The 21,691-nt window shown below is 41.1% G+C and overlaps 1 protein-coding gene across 10 annotated transcripts in view; it reads right to left on the minus strand.

The window, feature by feature from the left end:
- The window catches only part of Shal (potassium voltage-gated channel protein Shal), a 248,156-nt gene that overhangs the window by 61,772 nt on the left and 164,693 nt on the right, over positions 1-21,691 (minus strand). For all 10 annotated transcript variants that reach the window (XM_076364750.1, XM_076364741.1, XM_076364742.1 and 7 more), the window contains exon 4: positions 10,070-10,222. In XM_076364750.1, coding sequence (XP_076220865.1) covers positions 10,070-10,222 — 153 coding nt within the window. The remainder of the gene's footprint in view (positions 1-10,069; positions 10,223-21,691) is intronic.

Here is a 21,691-nt window from a genome sequence, read left to right on the forward strand (position 1 = left end):
TAACAAACAAAATCGGTATGCATGTCCGCGTGAAACAGGTAAAAACAGAATTCTTCGAGCGAACGATCGCCAAGTCTCTAAATTCCAGCGCGAGAGGTGAACCATCCAGAAGTACCGCCGGAAATTCTAGATTTTCATCGAGAACGAGTTGGAAACTGCAGCCCCGGCGCACCTCGCGTCAGGCAATTACCAATTAAACATAGAAGAGGATATTCATGTACACGGGAGATCATTGCTCCCGCTAATCCAGGATGAATTAGCAATAGCAAAGCGGCTTTGTCGAACGGGAAACATAATACGAGCGAGAATCCAAGGGAACGGAAGTCAGCGATCCGCCGGCACGGCGCTCCCGAAAATCGAGCGTGCGGCCCGGAAATTTCCAGGCGGAATAGAAACGGAATCTAATTAAAACGGCCCGTATCTATATGCGCGGCGGATTTCAATTATCCAGCAATTAGTCCGTAGGAGAATAATTCCAGCGGAATTTTCCGGGGGCAACGGTGGCCGCGAATTTTCGAGTTAATCGCCGATTAACACGCGCCGGGGCCCGGACCGCTGAAAAATGGCGTCCGAAGGGGGACGAGGGAGCCGGAGGAACGACACTTAATGGGGTTTCGATGGGGTCTCGTCCTCGATCTGTCAGCCGTGCCGGACCATTTATCACTTCTCATTTTCCCTCGTTAACGTCGCCCCTGGCTACGCTTGGAAGTTGATTTACGAGTCGATATACGCGCCGCCTCTCGGAGCGCTGCAGTCGATACGCATCGGGTTCCCGGACACCGGAAACCGTTGCCACTTTTCAGCGGCGGCTCGGAACGCTTTCCGTCACGTCCGGCGCGACGTACCAACAGCCGCGTCCGTCATCGCGACAAGGATCGCCCGTCGACAGCCGAGAGCGATTTGCGAAAAGAAGATTCGGGAAATCGGGATGACATGTCGGGCAATTGTTGCGTGGGGACGACAGTTTGGGGGAGACTATATGGGAGGTTCTGGGGAAGTTTGGAAGCTGGAGCTTGTATGCTTGAAGAATTAACGCTTTGACGGTGATTGGTGGGTTTTCGGAAGCCAGGTTTTGTGAAGCCAGGGGAATGTAGTGGAATGATTAGTAGTAATTGGTAATGACATCAATATTGGTACTTCAGGTTATGTCTAGAAAAGAGAAATTGGGACAATTAGCGTTTTCGGTTTTGACATTATGCGAGATAGAAGATATGGAAAGAAGGGTTTACTGATCTAGAAACGAGTGAATCCTTTAACGCTAGAACTACCGAGATTTTAATACGATTAATATGCAATTCCTATAAAAATTGTAACAATATATACAAATCATTATTACTACTATTAGAATTATAGAAGTAGAATTATAGAAGTACTATGAACTATTTATTTTCAAAATCATTTCGAATATTCAATGCTTTTAAAATATCAATAATTGCTGAACAAAAATTGAAACCAGTCATTTTGACTGGTACGGTAGTTCTAGTGTTAATAACTGAAATATTATTTATTCCATTAGAATTTAGAAAAATCAGAGAGTATAAAGAAATCGTAACCCCATTCTGAGAGACTCGTAATATTCAATATATAAATATTATAAATATTAGCATTAAAATGTCGAATACCTTGCACTGTAACTATTTCGTTCTAATATTAACCCTTTGCACTCGAGCAGCGCCTTTCAATCGCCATTTGATTTGACCGAACAAAATGATCAAATTTTATAATGCATCGACACGTGGAACATCGAAATAAACTAGTTCTGTCACATAATTTATACAATTTCTTTATCTTAGTTGCAAAACATATCATTGATATTTAATCAGAAAATAATGAATATTTCTTGAGAATATTCTCGAGTGCAAAGGGTTAACACGTTAAGCGCCACGAAAATCTTAAGCGTTTCCCCGTAGAGTTTGTCTTTTGTAGCAAAGAAAAGTAGAAATAATTATGAATTGTTTGGCGTTGCAACGTTTGCGTTACACTATTATCAACTTAGTTGCCTTATTGAACAATTTTATTTCACATCGGTTGTCTTGTATGTTACGATTGTTTTTTAGTCATTCAGAAGCGTCAGTCATCAGTGACTGGCATGGCGCTCAACGTGTTAACCGCGATTCAGTAAAGTGAAGCTCTATTTATTCGATGTCACGATAACCACTGGCTAGAGGACTCGCGTGCCAACTATCGCCAAAGTGTTAATAACCGTGGAAGACAGAGTGAGGAGAAAGGTGGAGACAGAGGACTGGAAGATCACCAAAGTTTGGAGCTGCCAGCGATCAGTATCTTACAGGATTTCTTCACGAACAATGATTACAGAGAACTCGATCAGACTTGTTACGATCACGAGCCACGCCCCGATTAATCCACGATGTAGTAAACCTAGCGGGGTCGAATTTACAGGAGCCTAATGATGGTGTCTACTTGCGTGCTTCTGGAGACGATGGGGACAAAGACTCGAACTGCACGAAGAGAGAAGGCCGCTCGACTGGAAGAGGTAATCTAAGGACGATCTACGAGTTCTCGAAGAGACCTAGCGACTTCGGAGATCAGAGGTCAGAGACGCTGACCCGCGGAACCCATGGAATTCAAGGAAGAATACCTGAGACTCTAGAACACTCACCTTTAAACATGAACTTAAATGTTAACACTAGAACTACCGGGTCAAAGTGACCCATCCTAGATTTCTTCTTTTCGTGAGAATTAAAAAAATGCTTCTCTGGAAGTTATTAAAGAAACTGATTTGGCAATATGCAAATTGAATTATAATGCAATTAAAGCCTCTGTACTCTTGAAGTTTCTACAGAGAACTTTGAAAAAGTCAGTTTCAGTGCTCGGTAGTTCTAGTGTTAATTATCGACGTCGAAAGGTTACCGATTAACCTCGAATATTCTCGTTCAACTAATCAAGGAATCGATAGTATTCGTTGTTGCTTGTTCAAGTACCTCTACACAGCGATAGTATCAATTATGTAACGAAAGCTTGATTGTTTTCAAGATTCATATTTTATATAGAGGTAAAGCATGTTCATACTTAAAGGTTAACCATGAACCTGTATGCGTTTATCTCGTACAAAAATGTTGAAAAAGTTGCAAGATTTCAATGGATCATAACATATATCTTATCCTTGAATTAACGACGAGGATGTTTCATTGGGTCTTCGTTTGCTTGAGATTCGTAGATGAAAGAGTTCACTTGCATCAGGTTTCACAGCGTAGATGTCAGAGTTCAGACTCTAAAGTCCCAGGAGAAGCGGGTCCAGTGATTCTCCGGTCGTTCTAGTAGAATCCCTATGACATCGATTTAGAATTCGCCGCGAAGGCGGCTAGAAGGCTAGAGTAACTTCAATTAGACCCAATCACTGGGCGAGAACGATAGTCTAGAACTAGTCTACGGTAAGACTGTGATTCCGACTCGTTCGAGATCGGTGTCTCGAATGAAAACGCGCCGATCCTTCGGTAAGCCGGCCAGATTATACACTCAAACACTCCTTCTCGAACTTCCTGATTCTACACCAGCAATCTCCGAGTGATTCCTGCGTGAACCGATGATCATGATTAAACTGCGCGTCGTTATGCACCTGTGGCAACTGATATTTATCTCGGTAACACATTAAAATCAATGACAGAGGAAATAAACGTTTTTCAGTCTTTGGTGTTACACCTAGGAAATCAAGGTAATTCCGAGTGAGATGGTTCTTATTTAAATTTCTTAATTATGTTTAACACGTTGAATGCCATGGGGGACACCGGTGACCCCCAAGATCGACTTACTATAGTTCACTTAACACTAGAACTACGGAGCATTTAATACGATTGATATGTAATGCCTATAAAAATTCTAACAATAGGTTATTTTCAGTTTCTTTGGATATTCAACGTAGTACTCAAGTGAGACTATTTATTTCCAAAATCATTTCAAGTACTCAATGCTTTTAAGGTATTAATAATTGCGAAACAAACAAATCAAAACCAGTCATTTTGACTGGTACGTTAGTTCTAGTGTTAATTGAACGACGATTATACGAAAACGTTTCTATATTATAAATAATGATGCCTAATGACAGTCAACTAGATGAACGCGCAATGATAATAATACAATTCAATCAACTGATGTATTAGTATAATTTTTCCATTCTGTGTATCTTTTCATTCAACTATTCTTACAGGCATTTAGTCCCATAAGTATATCTCTCTTCGTGGAGTGTCGATAAGGTTCACGATGTGAATACTCTTAAAAATTAACCATCTCTCCTCGACTCACCTATACTTGAACCCCAATAGCACCACGTGTTCTCATAACGAACCATGCCACGATGCGACTCTCAGTCACTTACGAGAATAAAAGGAATGACTAAAATATTACTGTTTTTCTTTATACGACCCAACTTTTAAAATTTCAAAGAAACTTTTGGAAATGCAATATTAAATACTCAAAAAATTCAAGTAAAAAATTCAAATGTGAGTTCAATTGTCAGTCTGATCATGATCTGATTCATTAAAAAATCTCCTTCGAGAAGAAGATTGCTAATTAGAACGTAGAGTTAGAGAAGGACAACCTCAGCATCCAGAACGCAAACGATCGCACGGAAAACAACAGCTAGAACAATTCAAGGAACAGGTTCCAAGAAAAGAAATTACTTGGGAACATGGAAAGTATCACAGAAATTAATCACAAAGCAGATCATCGAGATTAGATAGTTCCCGTGCCTGTTTTCCAGGAACTTTGGGGATGAAAGCGAAAATGGCAGCGCCGGTCCGAGGAATCCGATCCTCGAGGAGGCTCGATCATCCGCGGAAATCTCGCGGGCTGCGTTCTCCATCCCTCCGGACGGATTTTTGGAGGAATTCCAAGCAGACGAGCTACGCCGTAGCTTAATAGAACGTTTAAGTCCTCTTTATAATTTATTTGCGACCGTAACACGCGAGGAGGAGGAGGTACGTGCAAATTCTCGTCTTCTTGCGGATCCTCGGGTACGATCACTTTCTAATGCGATCGCGGACGAAGCACGGGATCGACGTAACGCTGAGTGTCACGCGATCTGAATAATGAAGGACCTTCTTATCGGGAGAAGAGCGTTCCTTATAATAGGAAGTTTCGTAAGATAGCTCGTAAATAAATTGATTCTGAAAAAATCGAAAAGAACTTTCCATTTCTGGAACATGGAAGATTGATAATGTTTACCTACGCGAGGATAGTGTTATGATATATAAAAGATAACGAGTAAACATTCAACGTTTGTAAACAATTTCATGAACATTATAATATTATTCTTTAACCAAGAAATTAGTAATGTTCTTGACAAACTATGTAGCAAATTCCTTTTAGATGAACTAGTACTAAATCTTCGGATAAGATTAACTAATATTAGTACAAAGTGTATAACGAAATTTAACTAATATTACATTTCTTAAACAAAACTAATTCTGAATATAGATATTTATATATATTCTACAATAGAATATAGAATTCCGATATAGAACTACTAGAGCAGTCAAATATACATTCTCAAATCTCCATAGACACTAACGCAGTCATCGAGATTCCAATTAACTCAATTCAATTTCCCTACTAAATCAATTTCTTTAGAAACTTCACAAAGAAGCTCTTACCTCCTCCCTCTTATTAATTAAGAAAGAAGACTTAGGAACCAGTCAACGAAACCCATTCCACTGTTAAGTTCCCACTTCATTCCCGTCTCCTCCAGGAATTTCCTTTCAGAGGCGAAAATCTACAGAACAGCGCCTGCCGCTCGCAAAATATTCCGTTTGTCCCGTGCCTCGTCAACGACTCGAGGAACCGTTCCCTCGAAACAACGCTCGAAACAGCGAACGACAAATTGGACTCTCTCGAGCGAGTCGGGAAAGGCGACAGGATTTTTTCGAAGGGATTTCTATCCGCCGTGATGCGATCGCGCGCCGTTACGTCATTTCCCGGGGTGTCCGTACGACGCCGTACGAGCTTCGTATTTTCGCGCAGCCGGGGAAGAGGTCGCAGGAAATTTTTACGACGCCGGGTTTATCCGGCTCTTATCAAGCGTACCGAAGGATCCGCGCGTCACGCGCGCGCACGCCGGGAAGATAAAACGGCGAGAGCATCGCCGGTTCGAGTTTCGAACCCAAAGGCTGGCAGTGCTTCGGGGGAGAGCCGACACCGTCACCGACCCAACCTTCAACCCATTTTTCGCTGGCGTTACGTTAACGCGACGCAACAATTTTATTTTATTTCCCTTCTGGGAGCTTCGAAGCGTTTATTTATTTTCGAGCTGTATGGTTTGCGATGTTGGCGGATGACGTTTCGCTTTTTAGCTTTTGATTATTTAACGGTACGTTAGTGCTTGGCAGGTTTGTTTTATTTTTATTTGGAGCTTCTGGAGCTATTTCTTTCGATTCTGAGTTGTGTGGTTTATGGTGGTAGCAAATTAGGTTCTGTGGTTTAGGAGAAACGTATGAAACTTTTTTGCTGCGTTTGAATTTAGATCAAGTTTCTGTTTGTCTTTTTAGTTTTCGATTATTTAACGGTACGTCAATGTTTGGCAAGTTCGTTTTATTTTTATTTGGAGTCTCTGAAGCAATTTCTTTCGTTTCTGAGTTGTGTGGTTCATGACGTTAGCAGATGTACGTTATGAGAAACGTGTATGAATCTTTTCGCGTTTATTTAAATTTAGATTAAGCTTATGTTGTTTTAAATTTTAGATTAATTAATGACACGTCAACGATTCGAAATTTTATTTTACTTCCGAAGCTACCGAAGCAATTCTCCGAGTTGCAGAGTTTCTGATATTACTAGATATTATAGCTTCTGAGATTGATATCGTAAGAAAGCTTCATTTTTAATATATCCATTTAATCGTACATTAACTTTAGATTAAAAGCGAGGTTTCCTGAATCTATCAGTTTCCAATGTAAATCCTCACGGTTTCCGAGAACGATTATAAAGACTGAAGCGATGGAAAGATAATCGATAATTTCGATGAATTAGAGATACTTTTCTTAGTTTCATAGAAATTAGTCACGTATACTCAGCTTATATATTAAGCGTGCGTCAACGCAACGTTACAAATACAACATTCGAGTACCCATCGAGCCGTATCACTCGGGTACAGTAAACAAAATTCACCGGTACTCCCACGCGTTTTTTATTCTCCTTTTACAATCGGCGAAAAATGGGTTAACGACCGGGAGTCGATGTCGCCGTGATATTTCGTTTCCAGAAACATCCCTCTGGTACTCCGTTCGACGAGCTCTTGTTCATAACTGTTGGGACAATTTCTTCGTTGGAAAAACCTGTTCCGATCTCCCTTATCATTCAAACTAAAAAAATGTAGAACAAAATCCCGTGATACTTCCTCATCGCCACAACACCATCAAAAAATTCTATAATTCCAACACAATCAGAAAATCAACTAAACGTCAATAATCTGAATAACCAACCCCAATATCAAATTAAAATGAATCTTAATCATTGATGACACTGTTTCAAGTGACTTCCCCATAAAATCAGCGTTCCAGTTGTTCTAGCAATTACAAGGTACCCAGCACACTTTGCGCCAATAATCTGAATAACCAACCGCAATATCAAAAAATTAAAATGAATCTTAATCATCGATTACACAGTTCCCAGTAATTTTTTCTCATAAAATCAGCGTTCCAGTTGTTTCGGCTACAAGGTGCCCAGCACACTTTGCGCCAATAATCCGAATAACCAACCGCAATATCAGGAAATTAAAATGAAATCTTAATCATTGATTGCACAGCACACTTTGCGCCAATAATCCGAACAACGAACCGCAATATCAAAAATTAAAATGAATCTTAATCACCGATCACACAGTTCCAAGTGACTTCCCCATAAAATCAGCGTCCCAGTTGTCCCGGCTACAAGGTACCCAGCCCACTTTGCGGCGTCCTCGTTAGCTCGGTTCAGAAATCTTATCCACCGAGATTCTATTCCGCGGTCGAACCTCGTGCCGGATTATTAATGCCCCGGATAATGCCTCGTCGGGTTTGCGTCGTGCCCGGTTCGGCGTCCCGACACTTACGAGCAAGACTCTGTCTCCTCGGTGTGTGCTAGTTGAATTATTGCGACTTTGAAACGGGAAGGGGGCCGAGAAAGGGTTCCTAATGCTAAAGGGTTCCCTTAGACTGAACCGGAGACCGTAGTTCGAGCGCTCTTCGCGTTTAATCGAATCCCGGAAATTAGTCTCCGAGCGCCTCGTAATCTAATCGCAGGCATACACGATCAAGATCCAGGAACGGGGCATCGGCCGCCCCCAGGAGTCGCGGGGGAGACGCGGCCGGCCCCTTTTCCCGTTCGCCGGATCGACAAGAACCGATAGATCGTACGGACCGCGCCGTTCATGAGATTCAACTTCTATTTACGAAGAATTAGAGCTAATCGCCTAGTGCCTGAGAGCTCGAAGAGCGATAAGAATGAAATAGTCCGTCGAGTGCGTCTCGGAGGTTACACCATAGCTCCGCTATGGGACTCCGTTCCAGAGGCCGAGAGAGTTTCTCGGTCAGACCCACGATCGGGGATCAACCGATCATCGATGGAACTTCGACGAGTCTTTCGTCCGACAGGATCGAGACTCGATCCTGAGCTACTGGGCTCTGATCGAGGATTCTTTTCAGAGCCCAGCGATACCTCGGCGTCTCTAATTGAAGATCAGTCTTGAGCACTGACGATCCTTTCAGCTGGAAGCAGGAATCATTCGGAAATAGGATTCTTAGGTGCTCCGAGCTGGAGACACTGCGGAGATCGAATCCTGAATCGTTAGTGCCTTCGGAGATTCTTAGTTAGATTACTCCTCGAGTATTTCGTTATTCGTTAAGTGAGGTACTTAGACCGGAAACACTTCTAGAGTTCCTACAGTTAAATAGAACCAGCCTTTAGGCCGTCGTTTAGCTACCCTGAGCCAGGGGTTTGATGCAGCACCACTGAGTACCGAGTCTTTAGCGCCCTCGAAAATTCTCCGACACGTCCCTGAACATTAAGACCTGTCACCGGCAGATCTCTAATGATCTCTTCGGCATCGGAAACCGTCGAACCTAAAGACCCTCGGCGAAAGATACCCTCGCTACTCGTCCTCTATCGAATCCTCTCACTCCGGTATACCTACAGCAACAAATCGAACCTGAGAAACCATCAATCCCAAAGAAGACTCTCCTCCAGACACTCCAAGACTGATCTCCCACTTCAGAATCAGGAATCCATTTCCCAAAGACATCAGCTAGCAGCAAACAGTCCAACCGAATCTGCCATCGACGATGATCCTCACTGGGAGAGCTTTAACCCTGCTACGTTCAGCTTGCCTCCTTCGACCCGATCATTCTCCTAGCGTGTTTACTCTTTCGAAACTTCTCCAACGATACTTTCAGACTCGAAAACAGTAGACACGAGGAAACGATTCTGATCAACGTTGTTACCACGAATTTAACCACTTGCGGTGGAAAGACGTGCAGAGATGCTTCTGTTACAGGAGCGTCAGCGATTGTCACAGAAATGTCAATTTTCCAAATTGTCTTGAAAAATATCATAATATTCAAGATTATTAATAAACAAATGTATTTATACACGTGTAATTTTATCAGTTGATGCGTCTTTATTCTTCTGGAACTTCTCTACACCGCAAGTGGTTAATTAGGAAAAATCCGATTAGCGTGATAGATGTTCCAGGTTTGCGAATAATCTCTGAAAGCAGATCAACGGAGGGCCGTAGCAGGGTTAACCGATGAGCTCCGATCTTGGGCCGAACCGGTTTCGAAACCCGTTTCACCTAGTAAAAAGGGGGTGTATCGAGGGGATCTTGTAAAGAGATCCTTGGCCCGAGCCCGGCTCACACCCTTGTCTCGTTGTAGGGGCTGGAGGAGGTGCTGGTGCCCTGGCGACGCTGCCGGTCGTTGTCGCCGGGCACGTTGAACGCAACATTCGGCACGGTGGTCGGGTCGATCGGTTGGTAATGGGACTGGACCGGTTGCCCGCTCGGCTGCGATTGGTGAGAGTGGGAGGAAGACGAGGGTGGGCCCTCGCTTATCGAGGTCGTCGAGGCGAGAATACGGCGACCGCGTACCTGGTAACGTTGGGGGTAGCAGCGGCCGCAGCAGGCGTGCAGCAGGCCGCCCCTCGAGGCAGTGCTGTGCGCGGGGGAGGTCAGGGGCGACGGCGAGCCCGGCCTCTTCGGGGCACCGTTGTAGGGCACCTCCATCTCCACGAACTCGCGATCCTGGAACAGAATTGTTGCGTTTTGTTAGTATGGAAGGGAAAGTTGGGGAAAGAATTGTGAGCAAACGAATTAATGCTTTGCGGACGAAGATCTTTGAGAATATTGGAGATTCTTTCTCTGAGAAGCTAAATTATGAAAATTTTAAATAATGCAAACGAAGGTGAGTGATCGTTGTTTTGTTATTTAGTGAAGTAAATTGCTTGTTTGTAACTTGCCAGTATAGGTATTTACCAACGCCCGATGTCGTCAATATGAAGACATTTCGGCGACATGAAGTTTTCATGTTTCTAACACTGAGTCGCAAACGAATGATCAAATTACTGAAACAGTAAGAGATCAATACGTAGTTTTTGTTTCTCCTATTATTTAAGCAATTGATGTATCATTTAGCTTCATTTGCTGAAGGTTTTATATATTTCAAAGAATCTTCGTCCGTAAAGGGTTAAAAAGGGGTTATGGTCAATAGGTTTAGGGACAGTTATTATAGAACTTGTCCTATTCTTCCCCGAAAAATAGATATCGGTTCACTTAGATCTTGAGAATTATAGGTTTAAAAATAGATGATATTCGTGTAACGTCAATGAAAATCAACGTAAAAGATTTATTAACACTAGAACTACCGTAATGACTGGTTTCGATTTTTTTTAGCAATTATTGATATCTTCGAAGCATTGAACATTCGAAATGATTTTGAAAATAAATAGTTTCACTAGAGTACTATAATGAATCCCTGAAGAAACTGAAAATAATCTATTGTTACAATTTTCATAGGAATTGCATATTAATCGTATTAAATGCTGGGTAGTTCTAGTGTTAAATAGTCTTGAAGAGCAGCCACTAAGCTCAAATTGTAACGGATATATCCTTATGACCTGAGCTGTTCAGTAACTGTTAATTTTTGAAATATTGCGAATAATATTACAATAAATATCATAAAAGAGACAGAATTCTCAACTCCATTGCTCGGCGGTGTTAATGTTCAGCCATCGAGCTAGTCACAGACGAAATAGCGAATACCCGAGAGTCTCTGTTCCTTTGGAAACGGTACGCTTGTCAATTGAATATACACCATTGAATTTACGAGAGAATACCGTTGTTATTTTTACCACGTAATACTTCTTTTGTCCCGCGACCGGAAAAGTTGCTCGACTCGCTCCAATCGCACGGACCACTCGTGTTTATTAATCCCATCTATTCTTGAAACTGTATTTTCATGAGAGACCGGTTTTATATCAAAGATCGAGCGGGAACGTCGTGCTTCATAAAAGGTAATTGGCCCAGTAAAAGAGTTACACTGTCGGACGGGAGAAATGTGAAGCCAGCCGGCGAAACCGCGGCCGAGCCAGACACAAATAATTCCGGAATTAAATTGATTTATTCAACCAAGACCCGTCGCAGTCGAGCATTGTCGATACTGCGCGGAGTCTACGGCCATAAATCGACCGAGTCGTCGGGTTAACGTCTGAACTTCGGTGCTTCGCAGTCGAGGAAGCAACCCTGAGACCAGCAGTATACTATTGGCTATAAAATTCAAGAATCTGTCACATTTCTCAGCGAGGAATTCGGGCTGGGACCCGCTCGCGCGCGATTCAGCGGATCTCCAATCGGATTCTCGATCTTATTCGTGGCTAATCGATTCCCGGCGCAGCATGGTACATTGTACAGGTAACGCGGACCGAGGTGAATTCGGTTCAAATAAGAATCTAGTCGATATTTCACTCTCGAAGCTTGAAATTTCAAGTTTCTACCAAGATGCCTACCAAAAGGAAGATTTGAAAATTCTTACTATTAACGGACCAATGTCGAAATAGAAGCATGGCGAATTTATTTACTGGTTCCGATGTCGAATATAGGGCGGAAAAAGAATTTTATTATTTTTATCACTGTTGTCGTTGTAATATTTAACCATTTGCACTCGAGAGGCGCCATTCAGTCGCCATTAGATTTGACCCATGGAAATGATAAAATTTAGAATTCAATATTAAATTTTTATATAATGCTTCAACACATGGAACATCGAAATAAAATGGTTTTGTTACTTAATTTATGCAAGGTATTTCTTTATGTTAGTTATAAAACATATCGTTGATATTTCATCAGAAAATAATAAATATTTGTTGAGAAAAATATTCTTGAGTGCAAAGGGTCAATATCAACACATATTAACCCTTTGAACTCCGTAGGCTCCAATATTGCACCAGTTGTAATATTAAATATTTTAATGAATTTGAAGGAAACTACCTTAAGATTATTAGATCTTCCAAATATACAAAGTTGTTAACATTGTTAATTTTCAGTAGGACCACTATCAAAATTGGTAGGAGTTGCTGACGTATCACAAAACTACGTGGAGTGCTAATAGATGCACTGTTGCAGATTCTACAGAGGAATTCCATTAGCCAATTTAATTGCTCGGTAGTTTTAGTGTTAATTATAATTTCTTTCCTATCAAAAAGAAGCTCCGAATCTCCTCTGTCCATCTGCGCAGTCCGGTGAGAGGCAATGTAAAAATGCTACAATTTTCGAGTTTCTCCTTAGTTGATAAATTACACGTGTTCCCCATTTTCATTATTGGTAATGTATCACGGAGGTCGGGTCGATACGCGAGCTCGAATTTAATTGAAGAATCTTTACTTTTCATCAAAGTTATCGATACCGGTTCGGCCAGATTGCGCGCGTAACCACGTCGCAGTGGATCGAGAGCGTGCTTAGTCAGACGCGGTCGAGACCACTTTACCCCGGCGGGAAGCGATTTTTATCTCCGCTGCTTCGAGGATTCTTTTCTTCGTTTATTTTTCCCGATTGAGTGGCTGGATTGTACTTTTGAGTTTGCCTAAGAAAATTATCATTCCAACGTCGATCTCTATGCATTTGCTGTGAAACTACGAAGTGAAAAATTGTATACAATACAAGTGATGAGAAGAGATATATATAAATTATCTAAAACACAATTTTTGAAAAAAAATTATTTACTAATCTCATTCTTCTGATCGTGTTCTTGAAAATCTGAGTTCACGTAAAAATCTGCATTCTAGTTATAACATGGACTAAAGATAAAATAATATTATATTATTTAGAACATAAAATAATATCATATTATTTAGAAGATAAAATAATATCATATTATTTAGAAGATAAAATAATATTACATTATATAGAAGATAAAATAATATCATATTATTTAGAAGATAAAATAATATTACATTATGTAGAAGATAATATAATATTATATTATGTAGAAGATAAAATAATATTATATTATGTAGAAGATAAAATAATATTATAGTATAGAATGTAGAAAGTTATCTATTTTGTAAATGACACTAATAGAACGCGCTGGAAATGAATTATTACGCTTACTACGGTACTTCTCCGTGAACGGTGATCAGAACGAATCACAAAAGGATTTGTCACTCTAATCGCGGAACTTTCCGGCGAAATCGATCGAATAAAACAGAAACGGAGAAATTGATCTATTATGAGAGAGCCATTCCGGGGTACCCAAGCCCACTCGGATGAAACAGAGACGATTCCGACCAGGAGTATGACATTTATCGTTGGTTATAAAACGCGACGAGTCCGAAGCGCTCCGTGGGACCGGCGGGAAATTGTTCTGGGAGACGAATTCGCTTTCGAACGAGCGCGAATCGCGCGGACACCGTTCCCCATCGAGCACCGACGTGCTGGCCGAGCAAAGTTTCAGCCGTCGAGTGGCCTCCCTTCGTCCGACCGCTGAAACTTGTTTCCTCTCTCGAATTACACGGCCAACCGGGAACGAGCGGCTCGCGCTCGGGCCAGTTGTTGCCCTGTCCGGTGCATTCCCGACAGGATTGTCGTCCACGACCGCGTAATCATAGCTGAAACTAACTGCTCCGACCAACTTCAACCGTCCACCCTTACGTGATGGTACGAGAGTTCTATTGTTCCCTCGCAGCGCGAGACAATGGACTTCTTTCGTGATTTTCCGGATTCTTGGAGGGTGTGTTGGTTGCGATCTGTGATTTGAGAAGGAAAGGAAAGTTGGGAATACGGAGGAGACATGGAAGGCAAGATAATTAGACGTTGGTGGTCTTTATGAATATTTCCGATTTGTAGTTTCAAATTATGACGGGAAAATTGATAATTCTCTTCCCCAGCGAATAGAAACAGTACAATCCACAACTCAAATTTCAAATTCCAAATTCTCACAGAACAACTGATAATCCTCTTCCCCGTGTAATAGGAACAGTACAATCCACGACTCAAATTTCAAATATCAAATTCCAAACTCCAAATTCTCACACAGCTGGTAATTCTCTTCCCCATCAAATAGAAACAGTGCAATACACAGTTTAAATCCGCACACGTCAAGTCAACTTACATTACAATCAAATAACAACAAAAATACCGCATCCTCATATCAATATATAGTAATTTCCCCATTAAAATCAAACAACAACAACAACAATCCATAAAAACACCACATTCTCTTATCAATACATATCAATTTCCCCATTCAAATCAAATAACAACAAAAACACCGCATTCTCATATCAATACATATCAATTTCCCCATTCAAATCAAATAACAATAAAAACACCCTATTCTCTTATCAATATATAGCAACTTCCCCATTCAAATCAAATAACAATAAAAACACCCTATTCTCTTATCAATATATAGCAACTTCCCCATTCAAATCAAATAACAACAAAAACACCGCATTCTCTTATCAACATACAACAATTCCCCCTTCAAATCAAATAATCCACAAAAACACCGCATTCTCTTATCAACATACGACAATTCCCCCTTCAAATCAAATAATCCACAAAAAGACAATCTGCCCGAATTACAAATCTACCAAGCTCCGATTAGCTTCGGAGAACGGTAGAAGGGTGAACCGATAGGAATAAGTAGATAAACCGAGGAACGCGATCGTCAACGCTAATCCGGGGAGAAGTGGCCGTAGCAATCTAGCCCGGAGCGCAAACTCGTAGCGCCGCGTCGCCTCTCAAAGGCCAAAGATGAGATGAAATCTATCCTATAAGTACCTCAGCCCGATCTATCCATCGCTCGGAACACTTCTGAACCCTTTCGCGCCGGTTTTCCACTAGAGATCGCTGCTCCATTCTATGGAATCGAATCTCTTCCGCCCGGCTCGGCCGGAGATCACTCGATGCACCCGGCGCGCCGCGTCCCCGTTCGTATTTCCATGCGCGGAGTGGCCCGCGATACATCGTTCCTCAAATTCGCGAGCGGCAGCCGGCTTTCAACGATGAACGACACGGTCGGTGAAACTCGCGCGAAATCTCTGACGTCTGATTTTTCAGTGGGAAATTTAATTTGTCTCGCGCTGCGATGGAAATCCTTGGATTCCCGTGAAGCGTATCACATTCTTCTTTTATCGTTTCTCTCCTTTCTTTGGACGGCAGATTCGACGCCGTTTACGGCGCGAAACGTTGCAGTTATTGGACACGTTCGATAACGAGCTTTAGAGGAGATAATCGGAGATGGAAAATGTTTCTATATGATTTTCTATTTTATTATTTCGAAGAATGATATGTTCCATTGTTTCTAGTAATAATTTTAGTGTTTTCTATGCAACTCTTTAGTTTCTGTATGATTCTGTATTTTATTGTTTCTAATGATAATATATTCCATTATTTCTAATAATTTCAATTTTTCCCATACAACTCTAGTTTCTATACGATTCTGTATTTTATTATTCTTAATAATAATATATTCTACTATTTCTAATAATTATTTCAATTTTTCCCATACAACTCTAGTTTCTATACGATATCATATTTTATTATTCAAAACACTAACATATTCCACTATTTCTAACAACAATTTCAATTTTTCCAAAACAACTCTTTGGTTTCTATACGATTCCATATTTTATTATTCTCAATACTAACATATTCCACTATTTTCAACAGTAATTTCAATTTTTCCCAACTCTAGTTACTACACGATTCCATATTTTATTATTCCCAACACTAACATATTTCACTATTTCCAACAACAATTTCAATTTCTCCTACACTCTATTTTCCTGTTTCCACAGAACAACTCTCCACGTTATCAAATCCAGCAGCATTAACCGAAGGGTAACGTAACAAAAAGAAAGCCAGCAAAAAAGACGAAGCTGCCTATCGTGGCGTGAGCCTAAACGGCGCTGCTTCAGCAGAGAATTGTAAACGAGCCAGAATCTACAAGAATCCGTGGGTTTACCAGCGGTTGTCTTTTGGGACGCGTCGCCTCCTTTCTCGGATTAAGCTCGTCTTTATCGGGCTGCTCGCGATGACTAGCCGAGCGAGGAAATAAAAGGAGCGAGTAAAAGGGAGCCAGTGTGTATCTGCCGACAAAGGACACCCCTTCACCTGCCCCATTATTTTCCCTCCTGCGAGGATCCTCGCCGATGTGTCCTCGACGACACGCGTAATTGTAAAGAAGGTCTGTGCTCGATCGATGGATGGTCTCAGCCGAGAACCGGGGCAAGTCTTTCTATAACGGCCTCCATGGATTTTCGAGAATCCTTTTATTTCGCTTTCCTTAACCCCTTGACCTATGATCTCTTTCTCAACCCTGATCGATACGGTAACTTCGTCATTAATAATTTCTTTGAAAAATAGACAAATTCTAAGCATGTTACGCCTATGTTACCTTTTAACCCTTTGTACTCTATAGACTCCAATATTCCACCAGGAATAATATGAAACATTTTAATGAATCAAAGAAACTACCCTAAAATTGTTAGATTTTCCACGCATCCAGATCTTGTACTAACAAGGAAAATAAAAGATCGAAGAAACGTTATAGCATTTCGAATATTCGCTGGGAATACTATAAATTGTAGATTACTCTTGCTAGACTAAATAAGCCACACAATACTGGTATTTTTTCATACCTAACACTATCAATACCTCAAAACACGAAACTTTCCAAGTTCCAAAAAATATTGGAAAACTTCGATAAAACAGACTAACTTTCTGTACACCTGTCATTATACCAAACACTATCAATATTTCATTCATTCAGAACACGAAACATCCGAAACTTGAAAAACATTTCTAACAATAAACCGAACTCCCACTCCGCAATCAAAACGTAAATTTCCCAATTATCAATATCCCATGCATACCCCGGCTATCTAAATCCATCAATTCCTAAAAATAATGTCACGTCTACTCTATCGAGCCGAATCCCTTTCGTTTCCTTATCTATATCGACTGCCGTAGCAATTTAAAAGCCAGTATCTCGAAGAGGAGCTGCTCCTCGATCGCGGCACTCGAACACTTCAGTCTATTGATCGGCAACCCGAAGGAGAAGAAGAAGACGGGCTGTCCCGTCGATAACGCCGACGACAGACAGCACGAAGAACAAGGCTCGCAAGTCCGCGAGGAACTTTGTTCCCGGGGCGCAACTTAGACGGTTCTTTGTCGCGAGGGACGGGGCGAGGATCCGTGCTCCACTTTGATCAATGGACAAAAGCGAGCAGGGAGAGAGAGAGAGAGAGAGAGAGAGAGAGAGAGAGAGAGGAGGTTGTCCGGGTGCACCGGCCGATCAATCTTTTCCCGTCTCGCCAGGCTCGATTTCGCCGCGCGACGCGACGTCGCGAGTACACGCCAGACACAACGGAGTTTACGGCCCAGTAAAAGTAAACTCGTTAAAAGAGCCGGCGTTTCGGACTAGCAACTTTCCCGAGCGGAGCTTCACGGAGATCTTAATTAATATCGGTCCCCGACTGGAACAATGTTCGGATCTTTTGGTTTGGGTTAGTATGCGTGGACGTCTTGTCGATTGAGAGATGTCCTTGGTGATGAGGGGATTCTTTGTTTTAGATTAACGGAGAGATTAACGTGGAGAAGTGAGCGTTTGGATTAGGTGCAGGGAGTGGATGGTGGATATGGAGTGGATGTTTGAAGGTTTGAAGGTTTGGAAATTTGACAGTTTTAATGTTATAATCGTTAAACATTCTGAAGTTCTCAAGTCTCAAAATCATGAGGATCCAAAGTTCCAGGGCTCCCAAGTCTCAAAATTCCAAAATTACCAAGTTTCAAGTTTCCAAAGTTTCGAAGCTTCTAGGCCTCAAAGTTCCAAAGTTTCAAAGCTTCCAAGTTTCAAAGTTCCAAAGTTCCAAAGCTCTGAAGTCTCAAAGTTTCAAAGCTGCTAGGTCTCAGAGTTCCAAAGTTCCCAAGTCTCAAAGTCCCAAAGTCCCAAAGTCCTAAAGTTCAAAATTTCCAAAGCTCCGAAGTCTCAAAGTTCCAAAGCTGCTAGGTCTCAGAGTTCCAAAGTTCCAAAGTTCCCAAGTCTCAAAGTCTCAAAGTCCTAAAGTTCAAAACATTCAAAGCTCCGAAATCTCAAAGTTCCAAAGCTGCTAGGTCTCAGAGTTCGAAAGTTCCCAAGTCTCAAAGTCCCAAAGTCCCAAAGTTCAAAAGTTCCAAAGTCCCAAAGTCTCAAAGTTCCAAAGCTGCTAGGTCTCAAAGTTACAAAGTTCCCAAGTCTCAAAATCCCAAAGTCCCACAGCTCCCAAGTCTCAACCTTCCAAAGTTCCCAAAGTTCCAAAGTCTCGAGGTCCCAAAGCTCCCAAGTCCCAGCTCCGCAGTCGCAAATTCCCCAAAGCTCAAAAATGTCAAAGTAACGCGTCGGAAGAATTACGTGACACTTGAATTATTCTCGTCTTCCGAGGTTACAATGTAGACTTGATTTTAAATGTGAATGACAATCAAAGGTTCCCTCCGTATTCCTGATATTCCGTTACGGAGAGCGTTTAATTATATCCGCGACAGACACGTGTAAAATGGCTGGCGAGACGCGGTCCCGTTGTAAAAAGAAATCGCGGAGAACCGTCTTCTATAAACAGACCGACGCCCGGCTATTCCGGTACGTCGGATTGTAAAGGTGGTTATAAACGCACTGACCTCTCCAAGATAGTGACGCGTGACATGACACCGTTTCGGAGGGCCACCAATTGCGCTTTCTATTTAGCGCAGCCATTGATCTAGCTCCCCCCCGGCGTTTAAATATAAATTAAACAAATTTGCACGCAGCTCTCGCGTCGTTCACACTGTTCACACTGAAATTTATTCCGACCCAAAAACTAAACAAATATACCATCGAGCGAAACTATAAATTCGTCCGCTTCCGTTTCACGAGTAAAAAATATATCTCTCCATGAATAAAAAGTGGATCAATTGAATCTATAATGAAATTCTTAGACCGAACTCGGAATCAGACGCACCGGATCGCTATCGAAAATCTCTTCCGCTCGGTGGCCTATTCAATTTTCCATCGGTGTGTCAATAAAGAATACATTTTTCAGCGTTCGTTTCATTTTCCGCCCGAGATAGGTTATCAGTAGCCCGCGTATCTTCACGCAAAATAAAATTTCCTCGGAGCAGCGTCCCGGTGAAAACAATATCGGGTCCAATTGTATTTTATATCTCATTGTGCTCCTCGCGTTGCTGTCCGACTCGAGCACAGAAACGTCCGCAGTCTAGTTATAAGTTCTCTCGAAAATATTATTCTTTCATACAACAAAACACCCTGCATTCATTGCGCGCTGTCCTTTCTGGAAGCAAACGTTTCCGCGTAAAGAAACGAAACAATAAAAAGAAAATCTCGAAATCTTGGCTCGTAACATAAATAACGGTCGGATTTATTAAACCTCTGCTTGTTCCTAGTTTCGCGAAGCAGCGAGCTGTAATGCTGAATTTGAGTGGACATAAGATTTTCACTGGAAATGCTCAATTTTCTAAATCGAGCATAACATGTTTTCGATATTTTTGATATTGACGTATTACACGATGTTCGATAAATATTAAACTTTACAATTTTGCCGTGTTAAATCAATTGGTTACCGAGAGCTTTTGGAATTCAAGGGTTCACGTTTTATGAGCGAGTGTCGACATTTCGGTGAAATTTGCATGTTTGGAGGACTGAGCATCGAATTTAATTACTCGGACAGCGAGAGATCGGCACGTAGTTTCCTTTTTTCATTGTTTAAGTAAGTGATGTGCAATTCAAATATGAAAGCTCTTTTTTTATAGCTTCCGAATATCTTGTATAATTATTTCAGAAAGCAGAACATGAATTTTCTCAATTTTCCATTCCCGGGCTTAGCCGCATTGGCTTCTGGGCGACGCGAATGTCCCTAAATCTAGTGTTAACTATAAAGTTCTATTGTGACGAGGGAAATCGATGTACGCATTAGCATAACGTTGAAGTTTATTAATGCCTCGGTGGGCTCGCGTGTCCCTTGATTTATTCAAGTAATTCTTTGAATTGCAGTGACGTTCGTCTCTTGATTTAACTCGCTAATTCTATGTAGCATGATAGCAAGTGTGTTTCGAGTTTAATTGTTAACGTTTCACCGTATCAGAACTTCTTTTCGAATTGCATTGATGGAAACTGTAACACTCTATCGAGTATCATTCTAAAAGATTATTATGTTTTACCAATTATATCGAAGACTGGATATCGACAGGCTTCAACCAGTATCTAATTTCAACTTGAAACATTTCGAAGGTAGAATAATACCTCGACGTTCCATTTTCCTCGTTCGATTGCTAAACGAAATAACAATTAACACGTTCCGTGCCACCGAAACCTCGATTATACTTTACTTATAAATTGTATCAATTTTTTCAATAAAATAATAAGTTATACTCAAGTTTTTGGTCATTTTTAGACATTTTGATATTGTTTCTCTATGCTTTCATTGCTTTGTAACGTATACTGTCATCCGTAATCCATTAACACGTTGAACGCCGCATGATTTCATGGTGCAAAATACACAAAATGGAAAAAATGTAACATCAAATCATTTCATTGAATTGCATTGTTATTATTACACGTTCATCTACCTGAATGTCGCTGCATTATGTAGTGTTATTTATAATATAGAAATTTTTTCAAATAACCAACGTTTAATTGAATGAGTTATAATAATTCGATTTGGTTCGAGGTCACCGGTCACCTAGGTCACCAACCAAAAAGTAGTGACCACTGGCTTTTCACAGAAATTACAATTTAAATAGCCAACGGTCATTACTTTTTGCCATGACGAGTATATTCGTCACGACACAAAACCCTGCAACTTCTCCATGACGAGTATACTCGTCGAACACAGTTAACTGGCTAACGTGTGGTGCACGTTAATTTTTGTAACAAAATATTTTTAAGGGACACATGGTCAAGAACAGCTGTATACGTTACAAAGCACCGAAAACATCAAGAAACGATATCAAAATATATAAAATTGAAAAAAGAACTTGAATATAACTTAACCCTCTGCACTCGAGAATATTTTTCTTAAGAAATATTCCTTATTTTCTGATGAAATGTCAGTGATACGTTTTACAACTAACATAAAGAAGTACCTTGCATAACTTAAGTGACAGAACTATTTTATTTCGATGTTCCATGTGTTGATGCATTATAGAAAAATTTAACATTGAATTCTAAACCTTATCATTTCC

Source organism: Nomia melanderi, chromosome 2, assembly GCF_051020985.1.
Source record: "Nomia melanderi isolate GNS246 chromosome 2, iyNomMela1, whole genome shotgun sequence".
Classification (NCBI taxonomy): domain Eukaryota; kingdom Metazoa; phylum Arthropoda; class Insecta; order Hymenoptera; family Halictidae; genus Nomia; species Nomia melanderi.